Here is a 22494-nt window from a genome sequence, read left to right on the forward strand (position 1 = left end):
CAGGATGGCCACAATAATTGGAGACGCAGCCTGTCCCATCTTAGGATGCACGCATGCATGCAGAGGTCTGTTTCATCTGTGAATACCCCGTCGCTCACCCACATGAATTTTTCACTGAGCGTTTTTACACCGCGCGGCCAACCAAAGCAGCGCTGAATAATTCAGCTCTGGAGATTAAGCTGCTCCGTTCACTGGAGATTTCGCTTCAATCCATCCGAACAGCTCCTCCATTCGCCCTTTAATCGGCTCCATCAAGGGGCTGTGCTTAACATCAAACTCGCTGCGTCCTTCTGCGCCGAGGTGCGTGCGTGGCCGGACTAGCCTTGACAAGTCTCCTAATTGAGACAGCAGCATGCAAACATTTCCATTTCATTTGGTGCTTATTGGTTTAAGTGGCCTTAATCTCCCCAGCAAAGCACCTCCAGCGGCAGGGAACGTTCGAGGTGAAATTGGAAGATTAGGAGTCGCTGCGCCTGTATACCTGCCTGAGAAAGAAGAGAGAGGCAGCGGCATGCTAAGCATGCAGACAGAGGAGGGGGAAGAGAGAGATCTTTCAGTTAAAAGCTTAGATCTCAGCCTGCTGTGGGACGAAGGTCTCCCGGAGCCGCCGCTGCTCTTTGAAGTGGAGGTGCTTCTTAAAGCGTTCCCAAATAATATTCCATCAAGGAAGGAAACTTTTAGTCTGTTTAATCTGCAGCTTTGTTCCTGCACTGGATATTAACTCAAAATTAATTACTTATGATTTGCATACATAATTAGAAGTGGGGAACTGAATCATACGCACGCTTTTTTGTATTTATATGCATTTTCCCTCCAATTTTCCTCCCAATCTAGTCATATTTAATCACCCCATAGTGTTTCAGCTCTACTGGTGCAGACCTCCACCTGACCAAGCGGGCATTACCAACCACATCTTTTTACCTGCACGAGGTTCATATGGGGATTCATATCGTGCATGGACTCCCCCCAAGGCATCGATCAGCCAGCAGAGGCCATGATTGCGGAACTTATGAGGAAACCCTGTTTAGTCGTTGTCCCACCCCTCACAGACACAGCCAGTGTGCGTAAGCGCCCAGCCAGTTGATAGCAGAGCTGAGATTAATGAACTTGAGATTTGGGTGGAGTGTTCTACCACTACACCTTAGCACCTTAATCTAAACTGATCTTGATTAGTTTTAGGGACAAAGGCTATGATATACAGACGAGTCCAAACACCTATAGACTTGAAGTCAGAAGTCTACATTTGTAAGGGAGATGTACATCATGCAGTCGATTGAGATGGTCAGATCCCTTTATAAAAACTATCAAATAAAATAAATAAATATATATGAGGATCTTCAAAAAGTTTCCGCACTTTTATATTTTGGTTGGAAGTGGTGAGGGTGGGAGGAGTAGTAATTGGTCGTGTCTGAGAGACTGAGAGACGCTTATAGTCCGGATTTAGCGCCATCTAATTTACACCTTTTTGGACGCTCAAAGAAGCTTTAAGGGGAAGAAGATTTTCATGTGGTGGTGATGTAAAAGCAGCGGTGCATCAGTGGCTACACACATTTTTTGTTGATGACATTAAAAGTTGGTACGACGCCGGGACAATGCATTACAAGGTGACTATGTAAAAAGTGATGTAATTTGTTTTGTTTTTCTTTCAGCTGCTCACGTAATAGGGGTCACGACAGCAAATCATCCTGGTCTGAATAACTGACTTGGCACTATTTTATTCCGGATGCCCTTCCTTATGCAAGCCTAAAAAGTTCTCTCAAAGTTCTTTGACATCCCTAAGAATGAGACAACACCAGTGCATTCCTACTGTTACCAAGCCTTGTCTGTCTCTTAGGATACCAAATCAGATTAACGCTGAAACAAAGAGCTGAGAATGGATTTACCTGGCTGATGAGATTCAGGAGAGGCTTTCCTTCTGAGCCCACCAGACAGGTCAGGAGTTGAGGGATCCAAGCCAACCACTGGATTGGTGGCACCCCAATGCAGTACTTATCCACAGCATCAGCCAGTGTGTTCTTATCATCAAAACTCAGCAACCACAGCACCTGAGACAGGAAAGAAAACCGCAAAGGTGGTAAACAGACATATCACAAGGAGGCGCTGCTGTCTGCGAGCTGACTGGATGTGTCCCAAACCTATTTCTACCAACTAATGGAAGACAAATCATAAAACAATATTGCATTTTCATTTCATTTTTATCAACTGCTTAAATGGCTTAATTGTTGTTGTTAACTGAATTCACTTGTATCATCACAACTTATACAGTAGGTCTGCGATGACACAAAAAAAGACCTGGTGTAAAACAACTGAGTACAGAATTTTAAAAGGGACATGTTTTACAATACCACCCACTGCAATTGTGTACAATCTTTTTGTTTCTATTTAATTTAATTTAATATAATTTATGCATTTTCTCCCAATTTTGCGTAGTCCATTTGTCTTCCGCTGCTGGGGGATCTCTGATCGCAGTAGAGGGGGGTATATTGCTGCTCACGCCTCCTCCGACCTGCGTGCAGCCCTTAGCAGAACCCTTTTTCGCCTATGCACTCTGCACAGTCGCCTCTCTATTTGCTAATCAGGGTCCTTGCACAGCGTTTGAAGACCCCACTCACATAGTCTTGCCCCCCGCCCTAGCAGAAACATGTCTGCCTGCTAGATGGCGCCCAGCTGACTGGTGGCAACGCTGAGTTTCGAACCGAGGGGTTCAGAATCTCGGCGCTGGTGTGCTAGTGTAATATCCCGCTGAATTTTGTACAACCTTGAAGTCATTTTGACAAGAGTGTCTGATGAGTGTCAAAGCAAGAAAGCAGCTGTTTGTGCATGCACAGCTTATTTACATGTCCACCCACTTCCATCCCTAAATCCTCCACACAACACCGGTCTGATCTCGCCCATCTTAGCGTCAGAACGAGGGATCTTCGCTCAGCCGTACACAGCACTTCTGATGGCATCTAAAGTCATATCAGTAGCACCTCCCTCCACTACCAGTCACAACTTCTCCGCCCGCTTGTTAGAAGCGCCTTAAAGCTTTGGCAGCTGATGCACTGGAGCATGATCCCTGAAGGGACTGATGGAGACATTAACCGCTGAACCCCACCATGGGCCACCATGGCCAAATAGCTTGTGGGTAATTACTGATAATCACAGCCATCTATTCTCATTTATTATCTCTAAACTCGGCCAGCGGCTATGTGCAGCACGCCGTCGTCCAGCAGCGCTCCCTGTGTGATCGAACGCCCTCCACGAACGTCAGGAAAAAAAAGCTACGAGCAACTGGAGCGAGAGAGCAGAGCACTCACCCGAGCGCACACTGCTATGTGTACGATGTTCATACAAAACTGCACATCAGTTTTAATAATGTAATTACAGCCATTATCCGGGGTTCATCTCGCCCGGCCGTCACAACCGCAACAGGGTTCATTTCACTCACACTTTCATTTGCTAATGCTCAAATAAAGCACATTTTCAAATTTTTTGTTCCATATAAACCATTTCTTGGTTCCATACAAGCCAAAATTACATTTTAGCCACTAATATGCAAAACTGCAGCATCTTGCACTGAATGGACTTTTGTAAGTTTTTTTCCCCATCTAATCCAGTTGGTTAGCATATGTTGTGGTATTTATTTATTTATTTGGGTTTTAACGCCATGTTTAACACACGTCTCATTTAATGGCATAAATAGGTATTATGTTTCTGTCTATTTTATCTTGTCTTTATATTTTGGTCCATTTAATATTTTCATTTTTATTTTTATGGCTGCAACACAGAGCTGCACAGCGCGACTTCGGACTCGTTTCAAATGACTCGGACTCAACTCACGACTTGCAAAAAAAAAAGACTTATAAACAACAAGAGTCCCTAGCGTCAGCATGTGTTGATTTAAATTTTTAGTAAGAAATGCTGTTATTTGCATTTATTCAGTTTGCATCACACAGATGATGTGTCAATGAAACGCTTAATTGGCTTTCTAACGTTAGTGTTTTACTTCACAACCGGGAAAAGTTTGGAGGTTTTTAATTATAAGCACATTTACAAAACAAGGGATAATATTCCTAATGGGACAACACACGGTTATAATTTTAATAGCATCTGGAAGAACATAAGCTAAGGTAAGCAGTGGTTATGATATTTTTTTTTGCTGTGTTTTGGATTTTGCGCACTTTTGTTTTGCAATGAAAACAAAACTTATCAGTTTAAGCTTTAACTGGTACCTTCTTGTTACAGAAGCTACATTAATTTGCACAATGACAAAGTAAAGGCATGAAGTAAAATGGCAAAATACAGTTGCTAATCTGTTGTTTTTATCTATACTTAGATATTATTTGTTTATTTCTATGCTACATTTCCAATATATGTTTTGTGTATATTATATTGACTCGTGACTTGACACGGACTCTAGTCTAAAGACTTGTGACTTGACTTGGACTCGTATTTTGAGACTATTTTGTGAACATCTCTGCTGAAACAGATTAAAACTGTTCTTGTGTAAGAATTTCTTTTGTGGTTTCAGGCATGAGTACTTGTTGTCTTTCCTTGGTGTGTTTGGGGCGTTCTATTAGAATGTGTTTTATTGTAACAGGTGTTTGATTTTTTGTGTTAAATGTGGTCAGATAACATCTTTGAATTTGCTTTGAAAAATTTTCACGTTCAATGCAGCTTAGTAAAACAGCTTCATCTTTGTCAGGGTTTCTGTATGTATGATGTATGCACGATATTCCAAAACCACTGAGTGCAAGGCAGCAACACCCTAAACAGAATACATTTACATTTTCAGCACTAGGCAAACCCTTACACTACTGTTACAGTATATTATCTAAGCAATCGAAGGTTTAGGGCCTTGCTCAAGGGCCCAATGGTGGCAACCTGACCGTGGTGGAGCTTAAACCAGTGACGTTTTGATTACTAGTCTAGTTCCTTAACCACTAGGCTACAACTGCCTGATGGATACCTGTCTAATCACAGGCTGCCAGCCAACCCCTTACAGCAAAAATCTAATTCAAATTCAGCTGTTATGTGGAAATTTAGGGTATTTTGAATACAGGCAATGAAAATTATTAGTGTGACTTTAAAACGGTCCAAACAAACCACAAGACGACTATAAAACACCACTTAGGTCATTATTATAGCACTAGCCCTGCTAAAACTATAAAAGCGAGTTTGTAGCTGTTTGAAGGTTGGAACAAGCCCACTTTGTAGGTACCGCTGCTTATATAAAGGCGAGTGTGGCTGCTCTCCTTCTGACCCGCTGATAACGGATCCCACACTGTTTATTGATTGACTGAGGCAGGCGTCTCTCTGATGGAGAAAAGGGGGTCAGGCTGCACACAGCTGCTTAGATTGAACTGACAGGGGTGGAATTAAGCTCTTAACCCCTAGATGCTGGTGGGGGATCTGGCAGGACCAGTGGGGGTGCAAGTAATTCTAACAGGGTGTCTCAGCATGCGGCGGGTCTGAAGAAAGAACGAGCATTCAAGCGACAAACAGAAAAAGAGCAGTGCAGCAGTGGACAGAGCGGGCCATCAGAGAGCCTACTTAAGGTTCCAACAGGCTGGACAGCAATCAGCACGAGAACAGAAGCTATTATATAGGGCCTTTAATTCTTAAAGCCTACAACAGTATCAGCAGGAATCAGAAGGTATTCAGACCTCTGGCTTTAACACATTAAGTGCAGACAGACGAGTATAATGCAATTATATTTAGTCAAAATCAGACTCACAATGCAATAATCACCCATCGTGATCAGGTGAAAATCATTTTAAGTGTTTACACCCTTTGCTTACATCATCCAAATGCTGGTCGGGTGTATTAGGATGAACCTCGAGATGGGTCTAGAGCTCATTTGGAGTCTACCGGTTGAAATGTACATTTTCAACATTTAGCAGATGCTTTTTTTTTTTTAATGTATTTTCTCTCCATTTTCCTCCTGATTTAGCACACTCAATTTTGGTGCTGGTGTGCAAGCAGAATATCCTGCTGTGCCACCTGGGCTATCAGACGCTTTTATGCAAGGCGACTTAAAGTCTATGCAATTAAGGGCCTTGCTCAGGGGCCCAACAGTGGCAACCTGGCACTCTGCTTACTAATCCGGTACCTTAACTGCTAGGCTACAACTGCCCAAAAAATCTGAATGGATTGGACAGTTTGAAAAGGCACACACCTAACAAGGCACACAGTCACAAACATGTTTTCACATTGTCATTATGGGTCATAAAGGGCAGATTAATGGTTAAAGTAGCAATTTTATTCAATTAAAATTAAATACCCAACACAAATCTGATTTGTGTAAGTCCAAGTCATTCAACTTATTCTCCAGGTCACCCAAGGAGGACAGGGGTCCCTGCTGAGTCTAACTCTCAAGGTTTCTTCCTGTAATTTGAAGAGATTTTTGTCTTGCCACTGTCACCTTTGGCTTGCTCAATGGTTTTTTTTTTTGGGTCTGTCGGCCCTGGATTCTGTTAAGTTGCTTTCAGACGATGTCCATTGTAAAAACACTATACAAATAAATTTGACTTGATAAAGAGTTCAGGAATGCAATGGGTCTGAGTACTTTCTAAATCCACTGTATCTGGCAGTAGCTTAGTTTTTCACTTTTGCAACCCTAAGCCAGTCAATTAATGGATTTAAGCTCACATACCTTTATCATAAAAGACAAAACATGAAATATTTCAGTTATTTAAGGGTGACTGGCTATTTATTTACATATTCTTAACAGAACATGCATTATTATAATTATTTTTTTGTATTTTATTTTGTACTAAACTGGACCTTAACCCCTATAAGATTGTGCTATCTCAGTTTTTCAGTAATTTTATGTTTATTTTCTCTATGTGCTTATTTGACCTAATTGTTAAAAAGTTTTAAAAACCTTAAGTAAGGAGTAGGAATCACTCAACCCGAGCACATAAGATGCTGAAAGACGAGGGCTCTCACCTTGGCGAGGTACTTGCGTGACTTGCTTTCGTTCTGATGCCGGCAGGCATGGAGGTAGCAGGTGATGGCCGACACACCCAGGTGCAGCTGGCGATCTTTCACAAAGATGTTCTCCAAGTAGTCGCCCCACATGGCCCAGGCCTTCACCAGCACGTCATGCATCTGCACAGCCGCTGAGAAGGCCTTGTTGGCTTCCTCAGATCTGCAGAGAAAAGGAAGTGTCACATAAAAAAAAATGTATCTGATGAATGATCTGATGATTGTGTGGAAGGAAAAACCTTTATTAAAATACCTCAGAGACTGGATTATGAGTTTGTTTGTTTAATTCTTAACGCCATGTCAGCTGCTATGACTATTATCATGGCAAGCTAATAGATAATTTAAATGTCAATGTGGTGGGTCGATTTGCTTTCTTGTGCGTATGGTGGTTAAGAGTGTTTGTGTGACTATGGGGGTCTAACTTATATGGTGTTTTCACTTGCAAGTGATTCCAAGAATTTAATCAGTTTTTGGGGTGGGTACCGAGGTGGAGATTTCTTGTAGCTGTTCGTACTGTAAAACTGTGTTCTGATGGTCTTCATCTGTTGGCATGAGTAGAGGGTGTGTTTACTAGAAGTTCTTCATTTACAGAGGGGGCAAGTGGGGGTCTAGTCTTCTTTTAGCAGGTAGGTATGGGTCAGTTTGATGTGTCCTATGTGGCATCTTGTGTATATATGGATTATGAGTAGAAAAAAGTTTTACTCTTGTCTGCAGAGAAGGATCACACTAACAAAGTCTCACAAGGAAACTCAGAGTGCAATAAGATGGAATAGAGAAAAAAAAAAAGTCACCCTTTATACTCCCATCAGTGACCTTGTAGAACAGTGGAAGATTCCACCATTAACAGAGATTTCTTAGCTAGTACAGGAACTGGTATAAACCAGCTAGAACTGGGTTTTGGATGTCATACAAGGTCATTGACGTCTCATACACCACTTTTCAGTAACATTTCATTGTAGAATATTGGAATATGACTACTAGCAATCATGCCCTAAGCACATCTACACATTCTAAGTAATAATTGATTATGTATTAATACTTCTAGTACAAATTAACATTTCTCTCTCACATGATCATTTCATTCACTTGTCCGGGTTGATGGGTAATGAAGAATGAAAGATTAACTTTTTGAATGACAGCATAATTAACAGCCTGCCGAGAGAATACATGAACCTCCTTGGGTAGACATGCACAAGTATAATAAACCTGATGTGAATTTGGAAAGCTGACCAGACAGCTTCAGACTTACTAACATTAGTCCAATGTTTTCTGTCATCAAGCTTGCAGCCTCTCATCAGCCTTCTCTCTAGTCTGTTATAGAGCCACTTTTAGAAGAGAAGCTCATAAAAGACTTTATAAAAGACTAAAAACAGCTGAGCGGGAACGCGGCAGCAGGGCTTAAAGCCTCAGTTATTACCACCATCCCACGCACAAGTCTCCAACTGCAGACCAATGTGAAACGTCTCCAAGGGCAACAACTGAAAACAGCAACATATAATGAGTATGTGGCACGCAACAGGACTGAACTTGATTGCAATGGGAAGCGAGGGAACCCGCCATCCACTGAAGCATTCACTTCATTCTGGACTTTACTGTGTATATTTACACACACACTTACACACACACACACTGAGGTACAGGGTGTGTGGCTACTCCTCTGCCCAGTCAAGTGTTTCAAGCCTCCCTCTGACAGCACCCCTTCTTCATCAAATCCCCTGTTAATATTCACCAAGAGTGAACATGCAATGATTACATTAAGTATTGCTGAGAGTGAGGAAAGTTCTGCTGATGCCAGAGATTTCATAAATTGAGATTGAGTTAATTATTTAGCCTTGTTTTAATCAGTTACCCCTGATTCAGCAGTGCCCTCATGAGTCACTACCAGCCTGGAGGGCATCGCTACCCCGGCGAGGGCAAATTCTAAAGTCCCTCTGCTGAGGAGATTATGTAGTGGAAGGCAGCAAGACACATGACATTGGAAAAACCTTGTCAGAATAATGACAAACTAAAATTATTTCTGGAACTTGTCTGGCCTGCAAGTATTGATGGAAACGCTCAACACAGAGCTTATTGGTAAGGCGCCACCAGAACATCTTTAATGTACAGTGATGTTGATTCAACAACTGTCCTGGAAAGATGGGCCATCATCCTTTTAAAAGAAAAACCTACATCTTTCATTTAGCGGTTTGATAATAAGAGTGATGAGTCAAAAAATTGGTGAATATAGGTGTTTAACTGAATCTGGTGGCTGCAAATAGAGCTATGTAACTTCTACTTATACTTGTAATTCTACTTATACATTTTCTCTCAATTTTCTCCCAGTCTAGTCATATTCAATTACCAAATTCATATTTCAGCCTCTACAGCTGCAATCCTCCATGGATTATATTATATTAGAAGGGACATGTGATGGTTGTGGCTCTTCCGACACGTGCACAGAGCCGGACGCTTCTTTTCACCCACATAAGGTTCCAATGAGGATCCGTATCATGGAAAGTCACACATGGATCCTCATGAATTCCCTGTCTCCCTTGATCAACCAGCACAAATCTTAATTGCAGCAGTTATGAAGAATCTTCTCTAGCAATCCTACCCAACAAACAGGTCAAATTTTTTGTCTGTATAAACTCCCAGCCTGCTGGTAGCAGAGCTAAGATTCAAGCTTGAAGTATCAGCTCTGGTGTGCTAAGAGCTACATACATTTTCACACAATTCTATGGCTCCTTCTTTTCTGTAGATGTAGGGCATGTGCAGAATGGTCTCATCCTGGAAGACCATTTATTGCCAACAAAAATGTTGCATCACATTGATAAGACAAAAAAATATTACTTATTTGTATTGATCTACCATGGCCTTTTCACCTAAGGAGACAAGTAAACCCAAACCATGTTCATTACATACAGCCACATACACCATGAGAACACTGCTGGCCTGAATGTGTTGACACTGGGTCTTGTATGTCATGCGTGTTCTGACCAAAACGTGGAGACAGAGTAATAAAAAAACAGTTTGACCATCACTTTTTACCACCTGCCTAAAGAACATCGAAATAAAATGTCACTTTGTTCACTGTTCCCATTAAAACTCTTGCCAGTTCAGCAGACCACTTGACTGAAGCTCCTGCCATCCATGCACAAATAATAAACCTCCTCTTAAGGGTAAATTAATTGTTCATCTTGATCCAAAATGAAGGTTAACTGGACCTGTGCAGCATTTTATAGATGCCTCAGAGTATGTTAAGATGTCAGTTATACAACTCATACATCTGCCTAAAATCATCTACACTTATGTTTCTTCAGTCATTTATCTAGGTTTTTTTTCAGTGTTTAAATCCATTACTGCTACACCGCTCAGGTGGCGCAGCGGTAAAAAGACGCGCTGCAACCAGGGCTGGATTCTGAGCACGTGGTATCGAATCCAGCTTTGCTTCACCGGTTCGAAGCCGAGTGGCTGTATGAGCAGCGATTGGCCGGTTGCTCATATGGGGGGGTGGGACAAAGAACCGGATGTGGGTCTCTCTCTGTCAGAATGCGATTATGTTCTCTGCCGGCTGATTAGAGGCGCCTGCACAAGAGATGAGGGGAGGGTGCCCTTAGGGTGTGTCTCTCCGCATGCAACGCTAGGTGGCGCCAAACTCATCAATGTGTGGGTGGCAAAGATGCATCTGGCTGCTGCTCGTGTTTCGGAGGGGATATGGGTTAGCTTCGATCTCCTCGGTCAGGGCAGGGTTCGGCATAGACAGAGAGGAAGCACGATGCTAATTGAACAATTGGATGCGCAAAAAATAAAATAAAAATCCATTACTGCTTCATAGAACATCTGTTTATCATGCTTATCATACTTTACTCAGTGGGACTGATATGCAGAGCACAACATTTCCTGCTCCCTCTTGTCGAAAAAGCTTTGAAACTGCATTTAAAATGATCATAGGATGTTCAGGGCTGAGCAGCACACAATCCTAAGATCACCATGCACACACATCTGCATTCTGGAGCTGTGAAATCATATCTAGAGTGATGAATCCTCAGTCTAAGTTTAAGAGATGCCAGATGATCCAGCTGCCTGAATGTAAAGTGCAACCTGTAAAGTTTGGTAGTGGAGGCATAATGGTCTGTCCAGAATCAAAACGTTTAAAATGATTTAGCAGATCCAGGGCAAGTAAAGGATTTTAGCTAAACTTAGTGATGCCCGAGTCAAGTGGTTAAATCTTTGCAATCTTGTTGCAAAATCTTGTGCCTCTTTCCCCGTCTTGTGTACATGGGGCTGAAAGTGTGGAAAGTCGTTTAAGCCTTGCAGACGTGTTGCTTACCTGTTGAGAACCTTAAGCATCATCCGAAATACATCACGCCGAGGACACTTGAAAAATGTCACTCAATACGACTTTGGCCATTGGCGTCAATCATCGTACGAAAGCTCATTCCTATTATCTCTGTCCACATATGCAGGATATCGGGTTAATTACTCATCGTTCACTTATATTGTTTGTTAACGATTGCTCTGACCTCATTATAGGTCTAATGCTTAGCAGTGATCATTAGTGTGGAAAATAGAAACACGTCTGTTTATCTAGCTCCTCCATAATGCCTCTTCTCCGGGAACGTTCATTTTAAAGTGTGAGCTCGTAACGACCGAAACCGTCTCACAGACCATCGGCTCATTCCTTTAACGTCAATGCAGATCAGCATCACGCCCCGAAGAGAAAGAGCTCAATAAAGTGACAGAGAAAAGACGACAGATGAGCAGACAAAGACACTTCAAAGCTGAGAAATCTTTGCTTACTTATTGATCTGGGCTAAAAACATGCCCTTGAGTGCATAGAATTCAGCGGTCATCTCCTTGGTGAAGTACTTCAGATTGGTGGACTCGATGACCTCCAGTCCCTAAGCAGACAGAAAAAAGATCAAATAAATTTAGCTTCTTTACCAAGTTCTTACTGTGTTTTTTTGTTTCGTGTCCAGGTTCTTGTTTTTTTCTGGACAGTAACACAATGGATGAGAAAAACTATCCAACTGAGTACAAGGCAGGAATAGGCAGGTCTTTGACAGGGCAATCAATTAATTACAGGGCAGTATATACTTAATCACACACTTAAACCTAAACTGCAATCAAATGATAGGTTGCATAGACATTAAGGACTAGCTACACTGTACTTTCCTATGAAAGAAGAACTGATGCTTAAGCTGATGGCAAGAATATAACCATGAGCTAAACGTTGGGGGTATTGGGGAACATTCAAAAACATCCCTGGCATATCAACAACTGATTGAAACACTGATGAACCCTAATACAAGGGTTCTGTACAAAATCTATTTATTAAGAATTTTAAAAACAAAGGACATCACTTGTCAACATTGTCACCTTTCTTTGCGATGCATTTTTCACAGCGTCATACCAACTTCTTAATGCCATCAGCAAAAAATGTTTTTGGTTGCGAGCGTAGCCATTGATGCAGCGCTGCTTTCACATCATTATCACATGAAAATCTTCTTCCCCCTAAAAAGGTGGAAATTGGATGGCGCTAAAGCTGGACTATAAGCTCCATCTGTCAGTCTCTCAGACACTACCCTTACTGTTTCCAAAGTATACCAAAATATAAAAGCATGAAAACTTTTTGAAGATCCCTCATATTACACAAAGCTAATGAGTATAATATGTTTATTTATAATTTTTACATTAGGGGGGTTTGAGCTGATCTGTATCTTGCCCTTGGTTGACGCCTTGATATGTTGAGCGTTAGATTGAACAACTGTAGCAAAGATCAGACTGCAGGGGAACCGCCCGTGTAGTCGTCATTGGCAATCCATTATTTATCCACTAGTACAAGCAGCAAAATAATGAAGATAGCTCTTTACAGAACTCTGTAAAGGTGTGGGTGTTCCTTGTATACTATGACTTGCATTGGTTGCACGTCACCTGTGCTGCTGATTGGAGAGTTTCAGATCAAGCAGTGTAAACATTTTTTGCCACAAAAACAACATCTGAGAGTTATGATAAGCCTCGTCTTACACTGAATATGGTATTCATGTAATAAATATTAACAAGCATTAGCAAGAAAAACATTTTTATGCTCCCTTCATACATATTGGTTCCTCAAAAACAAAAGTCACGCATGTGTATTCCAACAAATGTGCTCCATACATGGAGAGTAAAGTCAACTAGCTAGACACAAAGCTAGTTCTGAGTGTCGCTGGTGCTGCATCAGTAGGACTCAGGTGGAGGCTAAAACTGAAGCAAAATAATGAAGAAGAGAAGGAGAGCAGAGCAGCACCATAAATCAGCTTTAGGAGAACGCTGAGGTCATTTCTTAGCACTGATCATGACTGATCGCAGGACACGCGAAACCTACACGAGCTAATAACAGAGTGGCCTATTTGGATTAGGGTCCTTTTTTAAAATCAAATGAGTAAAGAGAAAATAGATCCAATAGAAGAATGGTGTAACCCAAAATGGACCTGAAGTCCAGGGTGTCAGAAGAAAAGCCTTTTAAGTAGTAATAAGGTTTTGGGATGAGCTCAGAACCATAAAAAAAAAACATCAAACTAAACAAAAAGCTTTTACCGTCCCACTCACCTGCATGCACTCGTTCTTGCCCATCACTCCAGCCAGCTGCAGGTAGCACTTCACCTGCTGCCGGATCTTCTGAAAGCAGTCGACGATGGGAACGGTGGGGATGGTGTGAATCCGGCTCAAAATGTCCAGGGCCACGTTAACCAGGCCCTGCTTGCGGGCGATCTTGCCGTACTGGATGATGGCTGAAGCTGACGCGTGGACGCCCAGCATAGCGTTGTTGTTGTTGGGGTCGTGTTGATTGTTGCTCTCATAAGCTGACACGATGGCTGCAAGGGAATTCATTATGAGCAAGAAAACATCGCAGTTCGTCAGAATGGCAATACGAGATCAGAAAAAGTACCATTAACAGTTTTGCAATAAATTAGGAGCTGCATATCGATATCACTATAGGGAGAAAACAGAAGCTCCAACCTAAAATTTGTCTTTGGTCATGTGATCAGCAACAAACTTTTTAATTTTTACTTGTTTGCTTACAAGTGCATCATGTATTAACACAATACCAATTTGTCGAGCACCTTCCACATATGCTTAATCTTAACTTGTATTTAGGCCAAATCAGTGGTGGCTCAGTGGTTAAGGTACTGGACTAGTGATCAGAAGGTCCCTGGTTCAAGCCCATGCACTGCTAAGTTGCCACAGTTGGGCCCCTGAGCGAGGCCTTTAAGCCTCAGTTGCTTGCATTGTGTTCTCGATTTACCCCATTGGGATTAATCAAGGAATCTTATTCTAAATCCAGCTCAGAAGAACATCAGCATCTGTTTACTTTTTCTCCCACTTGTTTTTGCATATGTATGTGTGTGTGTGTGTGTGTGAAACCAGACAGCTGTCCACTACAGTTTACCTTGATAGTGGTGCTGGCGCCACATGAAGATGCTGCTCCAGTGCGAGAGATCATCAGACACGACGGGCAGCCGGTTCCTCCACGTCTTCACCACGGTCTTCATATCATGCAGGCTGGTGTTGCGACCCAGGTTGCTCGGCTGGAGGCCCGTGTTAATCTGAGCCGCCTCCTGGAGCTCAATAATCTGCTGGGCAGCCTGTGGGGGCGAGAAGTGGCAAATGAAAAGATGAGAACCTGGTCAGATTTGCTTCCTTTGTAAGGCAACACTGTTCCATCATACCTGGGTGATGAGTGTAAGATGCCACAAACAAGTAGGGCAATAGAATACAGTACAGTTAACAGTTTATTTTAGGTGATTGTTCTAACTATCAATGGAACATTCTAATCATTCATTTTTACTTTATTGAAAACTGGTTAATACAGTGATGGAAAGGCCATTTCCAGTTCGCATTTGTGAATCCACTGCCGCTTGCACAATCCCAAATCTGATCTGAAGGAGTGCAGGATCACATGTCTAATATGTCACTTCTTATCACCTGGTAGTTTTGGGTTTCCACACGTCCAACAAGCTCCATGCAACTTTACCCCCAAGGGCCTGGACCAGTTACTAAAATCTCAGCAGCAGCAGCAGCAGCAGCAGCAGCAGGAAGAGACCCCATCCCGCTAACAGCCCAGACATAGCCAATTGTGTTTGTGTGGATGCCCGGCCAGGTCGGTTGCTCTACTGAGCTTTAAACTCTGGAGTTTGAACATTCCACAATTGTCTTCTAGAACAATATGCCCAAAACTTTCAGACTCTAATCAAAAGTTATTGTTTGCTTCACTTTATGGATCTTTTTTTCTGCCAATCCAAACCCCTGCCAGGTTCCTCATACTCTACTGCACGCAGGAATCTCCAATCTATTACAGGAGCAGTATTGCAGGCTTATGATTGTTACTGGAGAGAAAAAAAATTGAGTGAAATGAAGCCAGAGGTAGCTGAGCAAAATGGGTAGATCAAAGTATCTTCTAAGCCATTTATCCCACTAGACAGGAGAGACCGCGAGCAGCCCAATGTGCTACTGCCATGTAATTATCTTCTCAGTCTGTTAAATTACGAAATGCCTTGTACAAAAGTACAACATACTTACACTCACTATACGTATATTAATGCCTAACATGATGTGATTGATTACATTTTATGCACTTAAAAAACACACTAGATGAGCCAAAACATACCTAATGCATCTAATATTCTATCAAAAGCTCTGACCAGCCAAAGCAAAGTCAAGAACCCCCAAAAAACTTAAAAGGTGTCCTGTGGTATCTGAAGCCTGATACTGCGTAATATGTTTTATTTATGAATTTATTTATAAGGAGTTTTTTTTTTTTTTTTTTAGGATTTTAATATCATATTTTACACTCTTTGGTTACATTCATGACAGAACAGGTAATTAATGGTTACACAAGATTCATTTGTTCAAGTCTTTAATGTCTGTACTGTGGGAGGAAACCGGAGCTTCCGGAGAAAACCCATGCAGACACAGGGAGAACATGCTAACTCCGCACAGAAAGGACCCGAACTGCTCCACTTGGGAACTGAACCCAGGACCTTCTTGCAATGAGGCTACAGTGCTATCCACCGAGCCACCATGCCACCTATGTGTAAAATTTTGAAATGAAATGTAATGGGTGGGTGGGTCAAAGACTAGAGACATCCAGCCATGTTAATCGACATTGTGTGTTGTTACACCAATGCTATTGCAAGGCTAGAAGTAAGTTTCATTATTTGCTCAATTTCCATGCACTTTGTGTAGCTGAACTAGCCCGGACAGAGCGTTCAAACTCTTGCATGCTATAGGTGGACTTATGAATCTGGTCTACACAAATGTCTAGTGACATGCCAGGCTGACTTTCTGCATTTCACATTGTAGTAAGTGTTTTACCAGCAGCCATTTAACCGGTTTAAAGCACAACCCTGATCAGGAAGGGGAGGTTTAAATGAACCCATCCTAGTTTACTACGTCCTTTCCTAAAGTATTGCAAAAGTTAAGAAACAAAAATTTAGACCACATTTCATCCATAAAGCTAAAGTGCAGTATTATTAGAGTGCAGAATTTAGAGCTGAATCACAGGCACAAGAAAAGAGAAACGTTTTTAACCTGGATTTAAACATTTCGAAATTTGACGCACATCTAATACCTCCTGGCAGTCTGTTCCAGTTCTATGCAGCGTAACAGATAAATGCTGCTTCACCATGTTTAGTTTGGACTCTGGGCTTGACTAGCTGAGTCCATGGATCTAAGAGATCTACTGGGTTTATATTTTCTAAACATATCTTAGATATATTCTGGACAGAACCCATTCAGTGATTTATAGACCAGTAGCAGCACTTTAAACTCTATTCTGTTACTAACCGGAAGCCAGTGTAGAGATTTTTAGAACTGGAGTGATGTGATCTTCGTCTTGGTTAAAACTCTAGCAGCAGCGTTCTGAATGAGCTGTAACTGTTTAATGGTCTTTTTGGGAAGTCCAGTTAAGAGACCATTAGCAAGTTAGTTTAGTGTTTAGTTTTTAACGCCATGTCTGCCGTTTGGGCCATGTTCATGGCAGGAAAGATCGTGATCTGTCTTTTATTTACTTATTTCATTTGTCTGTTGTCTATGTATATTTATATGCTTCAGTTTTGTTAATGACAGGAATTTTAGGAGTGTTGTTGCTTTTGTCTTGGTAAAGAGTTCCTTTATGGTTTTTGCTGATAAGATCTGTTGTCTTTCATGGTTATAAATGACACATTCCAGCATTAAATGTTTTATTGTAATCTGTGTTTGGCATGTTGCACAATATGGGACAGCTTCAGCTTCACCTTTTATCAGGTACGTGTGTGTTAATTTGTGTGTCCAATACGACATCTTGTGTATACTGTCTGACCCCAACGGTTTTCAAGGTAGGTCTTCATTTTTTCCCCAATAGTGGGATTAGCTTCGTACAATTTATTATTCTGGTGTGTGTTCCAGTCGTTTTGACCATTAGCAGGTAAAAAAAAAGTTAGGAGTAACAAAGCCCACCCATTTAGACTGATAATATGATTGGTCAATTTTATTGTCATTTAAAACTGGTCTTTCACTGAATGACTATTGCTCGGCCCTCTGTAAATTTCTAGCTGGACCACCAATCAACATTCTTTCCAGCAACAGCAGAGGCGTAAAACTCTGATAAGAAGACAGAGAAGCTTCTTTAATTTAACGCCTCACATTCCAACACACAATGATTAGGCAGGTATAAAGGATTCATTTGTATTTGTTTAAATGTCTCTAAGGCCATGCTCCCCTCTGATGGAAAGATTAGTAAAACTGTGACATAAATTAAAGTTTACTATGCAATCAGTAAATGATTTGCTTCTGCTGTAATCGATTGCTCAGTGTACATCCTTTTACAGATTACAGCGAGGAGAATAAATACTGGCCGATAACTCACACAAAGCCTAAATGTGCTTGAAATGCTAATCAAATGTGCTGGGAAAAATAAATGAGGAAATACAATATTTTTTCCCCAATTATCAGTTATCAGCTGACAGAACGTTATACTCATCATTCCACCTGCTCATTTATCATGTTAATGCAATTTTCTTGCAGGTATTTAATCAAACGCTATCTGATGAGGGTGGGAAAGTAATTACTGTCGTTTTAAACGTAATGCCTTATTCTCTGCCTTCTTTCTGAACACCCCCACTGTCTTTTTCAATCCCTTTTTTTAGACTTTGTACGTGTTTTTATGCCCTTCGCTTGGTACCTTTTACACACAGCATGTTATAAGCTGCACTATAAAAATATTCCAGCTGCTTAAGTCACTTAAGACAGTATTTTGCTGGTCCGTCAAAGTCCATTACCGCTGAGAGTTGTGAGCAATGACTTGCTTGTCTACTAATGTCCACAATACTGTTTCTTTTTAAGAGCTGACAAAAAAAATTCCATGTCACTTAAAAAAGCGATGATTAAAATGATCCTTATATGGCACTTAGGTGGTGCAGTGGTCTAACACGTTAGCAAAGCACTGCAGAGTGTTTAAAATAGCATGTTTTAATCCACCAAGCCACCACAAACACAACGGGCTATGTTTGAAGGAGGAGAGGTTGGATGGGGTCTGCCACTGTGTTATGTGATCTGGTTGGTCCAGACAAAAAAAACTAAATAAAAAGACCCTTATTCCTTATGCAGATTCATTATAACTTGACAGACAATAAGACAAAGCTTATAAACAAATCCCACCGAATGTTTAAAACAAATCCCACCGAATTGACTAAGTTTGTGCGGTCGATGTGTCACAAAGTGTCAAAGGGTTCAACCCTGTGCAATGCAGTGTGACACATGCCTGTGTTATAGACATCAAGTCATTACCAGTTATGGTAACACAGCGTTTGCATTAGATCTGCGTCAGATAAGTGTTTCAGACTTAATTATTTTAGTTATTTATTTTCAGACATAATTCATTATTTTAACACTAAAATTACAGTATAATGAATTATAATGATGAAATAGCACCACTTCAAACTGAACCGTGCTATTAAAGTCTTTACACTAAGCAGTCTTTGGAGAACACCAGGACTGGCAGCAGCAGTAAACACACATCACCTCTACTGTTGCGCTTACCGTCTGCTTCTGCACGTGCTCCTCAATCAACACTGGCTTAGTCTGACTATTAAAGTGAACCAGATTTTCACTGCCACAAGAGTTCAGTCTGACATAGCTTTTAACAATACACTGAGAGGCTCCAATCACTGAAGACAGTGCGTATTTCCATCAAGAAAAATAATGTGATAAGTAAACCCGTAAGGCAAAAAAATAAATAGAAGGTTTAAAGTGAGGTAATGTGATAGCATTATATTAATGTGATGCTTTTTTTTAACATTACCACAGCGGGAAAGACACAGCTGGATCAGAGCTTATGTTTAAAACATTATAAATTTAAAGTGACTGTGTAGAAAAGCTATTTTGTATCGGCTGCTCCTGTACAATAAACCTAGTAAATACCAAAAGCTATTTCAAATGTACAACCCCTAATCTGTAAACAATTGTAACTGTAAAAAAGTGTGTGAACGGCTTTAGTTCCTGACCTGCAGCAGAGGGGTGTGGACATGAGAGACGATATGAGGCAGTCTGCGCCACTCTCGGATTGCCAGGCTGCTGGCCATCTCCACCAGCCGCTCAATAAAGTTGAGTTGCTGCTCCTCCGGATGGCAGATGGCCAGGTAGCCGCGGTGCATGTTCACCCTCCACGCCATCTCTTTTGGACAGCTCAGCTCCACCTGTCGTGACACACACACACAGTGTTTACTTTCAGTTTCAGACAACATCATTTTGTATAAATATAACACTTTTACATTTTCAGCATTCAGCAGATGCTCCGACACAGAGAGACTTACAGAAGAGCTTTGTTAGAAATCATTTCCCTACTTTTGCTCAAGTAGGCAACACAAATCTGCTAAAACCCTGTTAGAACAAAAGTAAAGGTAACAAAAATACAAAACAAGTGCTTGGAAAGACATTGAAGCAACAATACATTTAATAATCGAAATAGTTCTAACAGATATTCCTACTCCTAATTATGCTCTAGTGTACAATTTATTTCTCCGTTTTGGAAAATGTTGGTCATTTCTATGTTTTAATTATTATAAAGTGTCCTTGAGGTTGGGAATGTCGCTATATAAATAAAACATTGTTATTATAAGCTAATTTCAGACTAACCAGTCATAAACCAAACACCTGATCTGATTATGCAGATGGAGACCCCAACACTGTCTTAGTAATGAGGATAAAAATCTGGAGATGCTTCTAACCAATGTTTGGGTTTCAGATGCTGTTTGCACTTGGGTGGTGCAGCGATAAATTACGCGAGCCCACTACCACTGGATCCAGGGTTTGAACCCCTCAAAGGTGCAACCAGCCAGTTGGGCGTTTGCACAGACATAATTGACTGTGTCTGTTACTGTATTGTGGGGAGGCTCGGTGGGTAGCACTGGCACCTCACAGCAAGAAGGTCCTGGGTTCGATTCCCAGGTGGAGCTGTCTGGGTCCTTTCTTTGTGGAGTTTGTATGTTCTCCCCGTGTCTGTGTGAGTTTCCTCAGGAGCTCCGGTTTCCTCCCACAGTACAAAGACGTGCAAAGTGAGGTGAATTGGAGATACAATTGTCTGTGACTGTGTTTGACAACTACCTGTCCTGTCATGAATATAACCAAAGTGTGTAAAACATGGTGTTAAAATCCTAATAAATAAATAAGTTACTGCATTGTGCCCAGTGATTCCAGGGAAACCGGACCCACCACAACTCTGACCTGCCAATCAGAAAGTGGTGGTAAAACATTAAAATGAAATAAGGACAAAAGAATATTCAATAAACCACTAATTACTTCAAAACAATAAAAGAAAAGTTGCAGGTATTCTACTGCGGGCTGAATTACAGTCGTTAGTCTGAATCACTTCTCCTGCACAATGATGTGATGTATTTCCCTGCAGCAGCACTTGCCGTGTCAGCCCCACTTTAATTGAAAGCTAGACCACTCCAGCTTCTCCCGGAGTAAGCTCAACTGCAGCACGCTGCACCCTGGCATGCCGAAAACAAATCTCCTCCCAGCAGATGTTTCAGCAATTATTCACGCATGTATCCGTAAATATTAAACGCAAAGCCAAAGAAAAGTAGGAGGCAGAGAAGTGGGCCGACAGCGTCGGACAATTTAATTAGGTGTCACCGTAGGACAGAAACCTCAATGGATTCATTTCCAGTCTCCTTGAACATGAAGTAGGAGTATTTATAACGTGTCAAGTGGCATCCCGTCCTTTTCTCCCTGACTTTAAAAGACAGCTCTGTAAATTACCAGCCAACAGGGACGCTTTGTTTCAGAAGTGCTGTAAACAACAGTCGGAAGAAATCTTCCTGCTTGCCACACACCTCCAACTACTGGATACCTGATATTTAATTAGAGCCTCTAATTACATTCAGGGCGGAGTCACGTTTAAGTTCAAGTCAACCCAGCAAAAGTGTATATTAGGGGCGCCCAAGTAGCACAGTGCTGTAACACACTAGCACACCACTGCAAATGTGCAAGTCCAAACCTCAGCTGACCTGGCCTAGCAGGGCATCCACACACACAATTGGTCGTGTTTGAAGGAGAGAAGATAGGACAGGGTCTGTCATACTGCCACTATGACATGGTACCTGCACAAGGTTGGATGGGGCCACATGGAGCTGTGTGCGAATCTGACAGTGGCAGGTGATGATAAGCGGCCGAAATTGCACGCGTGTCGTAGTGGACGTGTGGTGATCAGCTCTCCTTACCTGCACCAGTGCCTCCTTCATGGCAGCCCAGTTGGACACTCTCCAGGCACATTCCAGCACCAGGTATGGGTTTGTGTGCCCTTTCGACTGGCCGTACTCAGTCAATGCCTCCCACTGGTTCAGTTCTTTAGAGCAGCTAGAATAGAGGAGAAAAACAGCCATTTATATAAAAAACATTTTCACAATTCACATATAAACCAGAATTTGACCAGCTTTGATTGACATCTTTACACTTGTAGAAAACAATTTACAGTATGGGTAGTTAATATTAGACAGAATGCCAGCTGGTACAATGGTATTTTTGCTACAAGAGACAATGATTGATTAGCAATGATCAGTTGATTTAATCCCACTAAGGAACTCACCGGATCCAGTGATCCTCCCACAGCTGGTACTCAGGAAAGATTGCAGGAGAAGTATTGGTCCTCTCATGTTCTTTCCGAGCTTTTTCCATGGCCTTCTCATAGCTCTCTTGTGCCTGGGAGTACAAAGCAACACTGGTTAGAGCTTTTACAGAAGACGCCGGGATGAGGATTGATGTGCATTGAGCTTATTTACCTGTTCAAAGAAGCCATGCTGCTCGTAGGCGATGGCTGTGCTCGTCTCTGGAAACTTACAGCGCTTCTGCCACAGGCCTGCCCACATGTCCTCCTCCTGCAGCAGTGAGTACAGCTCGGCCAGCGAGTCCAGAATCTCCTGAGGGACACAAACACATTGACACTCTAAACTCAAGTTATACAGGGACATAAGCAGCAACGGCTTAAATACAGTCAGTAATAGTGCCAAAGAATTGAAGTTT

The 22494-nt window shown here is 41.7% G+C and overlaps 1 protein-coding gene across 1 annotated transcript in view; it reads right to left on the reverse strand.

Moving 5' to 3' along the window:
* trrap (transformation/transcription domain-associated protein) overlaps positions 1–22494 on the reverse strand; it is a 104382-nt gene that overhangs the window by 24803 nt on the left and 57085 nt on the right. Inside the window, exons 53-61 of the mRNA XM_063003169.1 lie at positions 22254–22391; positions 22061–22173; positions 21696–21831; positions 19476–19667; positions 14384–14579; positions 13543–13808; positions 11752–11852; positions 6934–7135; positions 1884–2045 (exon numbers count right to left, since the gene is read on the reverse strand). Coding sequence (XP_062859239.1) covers positions 1884–2045; positions 6934–7135; positions 11752–11852; positions 13543–13808; positions 14384–14579; positions 19476–19667; positions 21696–21831; positions 22061–22173; positions 22254–22391 — 1506 coding nt within the window. The remainder of the gene's footprint in view (positions 1–1883; positions 2046–6933; positions 7136–11751; positions 11853–13542; positions 13809–14383; positions 14580–19475; positions 19668–21695; positions 21832–22060; positions 22174–22253; positions 22392–22494) is intronic.

The sequence above is a fragment of the Trichomycterus rosablanca genome, chromosome 10 (assembly GCF_030014385.1).
Source record: "Trichomycterus rosablanca isolate fTriRos1 chromosome 10, fTriRos1.hap1, whole genome shotgun sequence".
Classification (NCBI taxonomy): domain Eukaryota; kingdom Metazoa; phylum Chordata; class Actinopteri; order Siluriformes; family Trichomycteridae; genus Trichomycterus; species Trichomycterus rosablanca.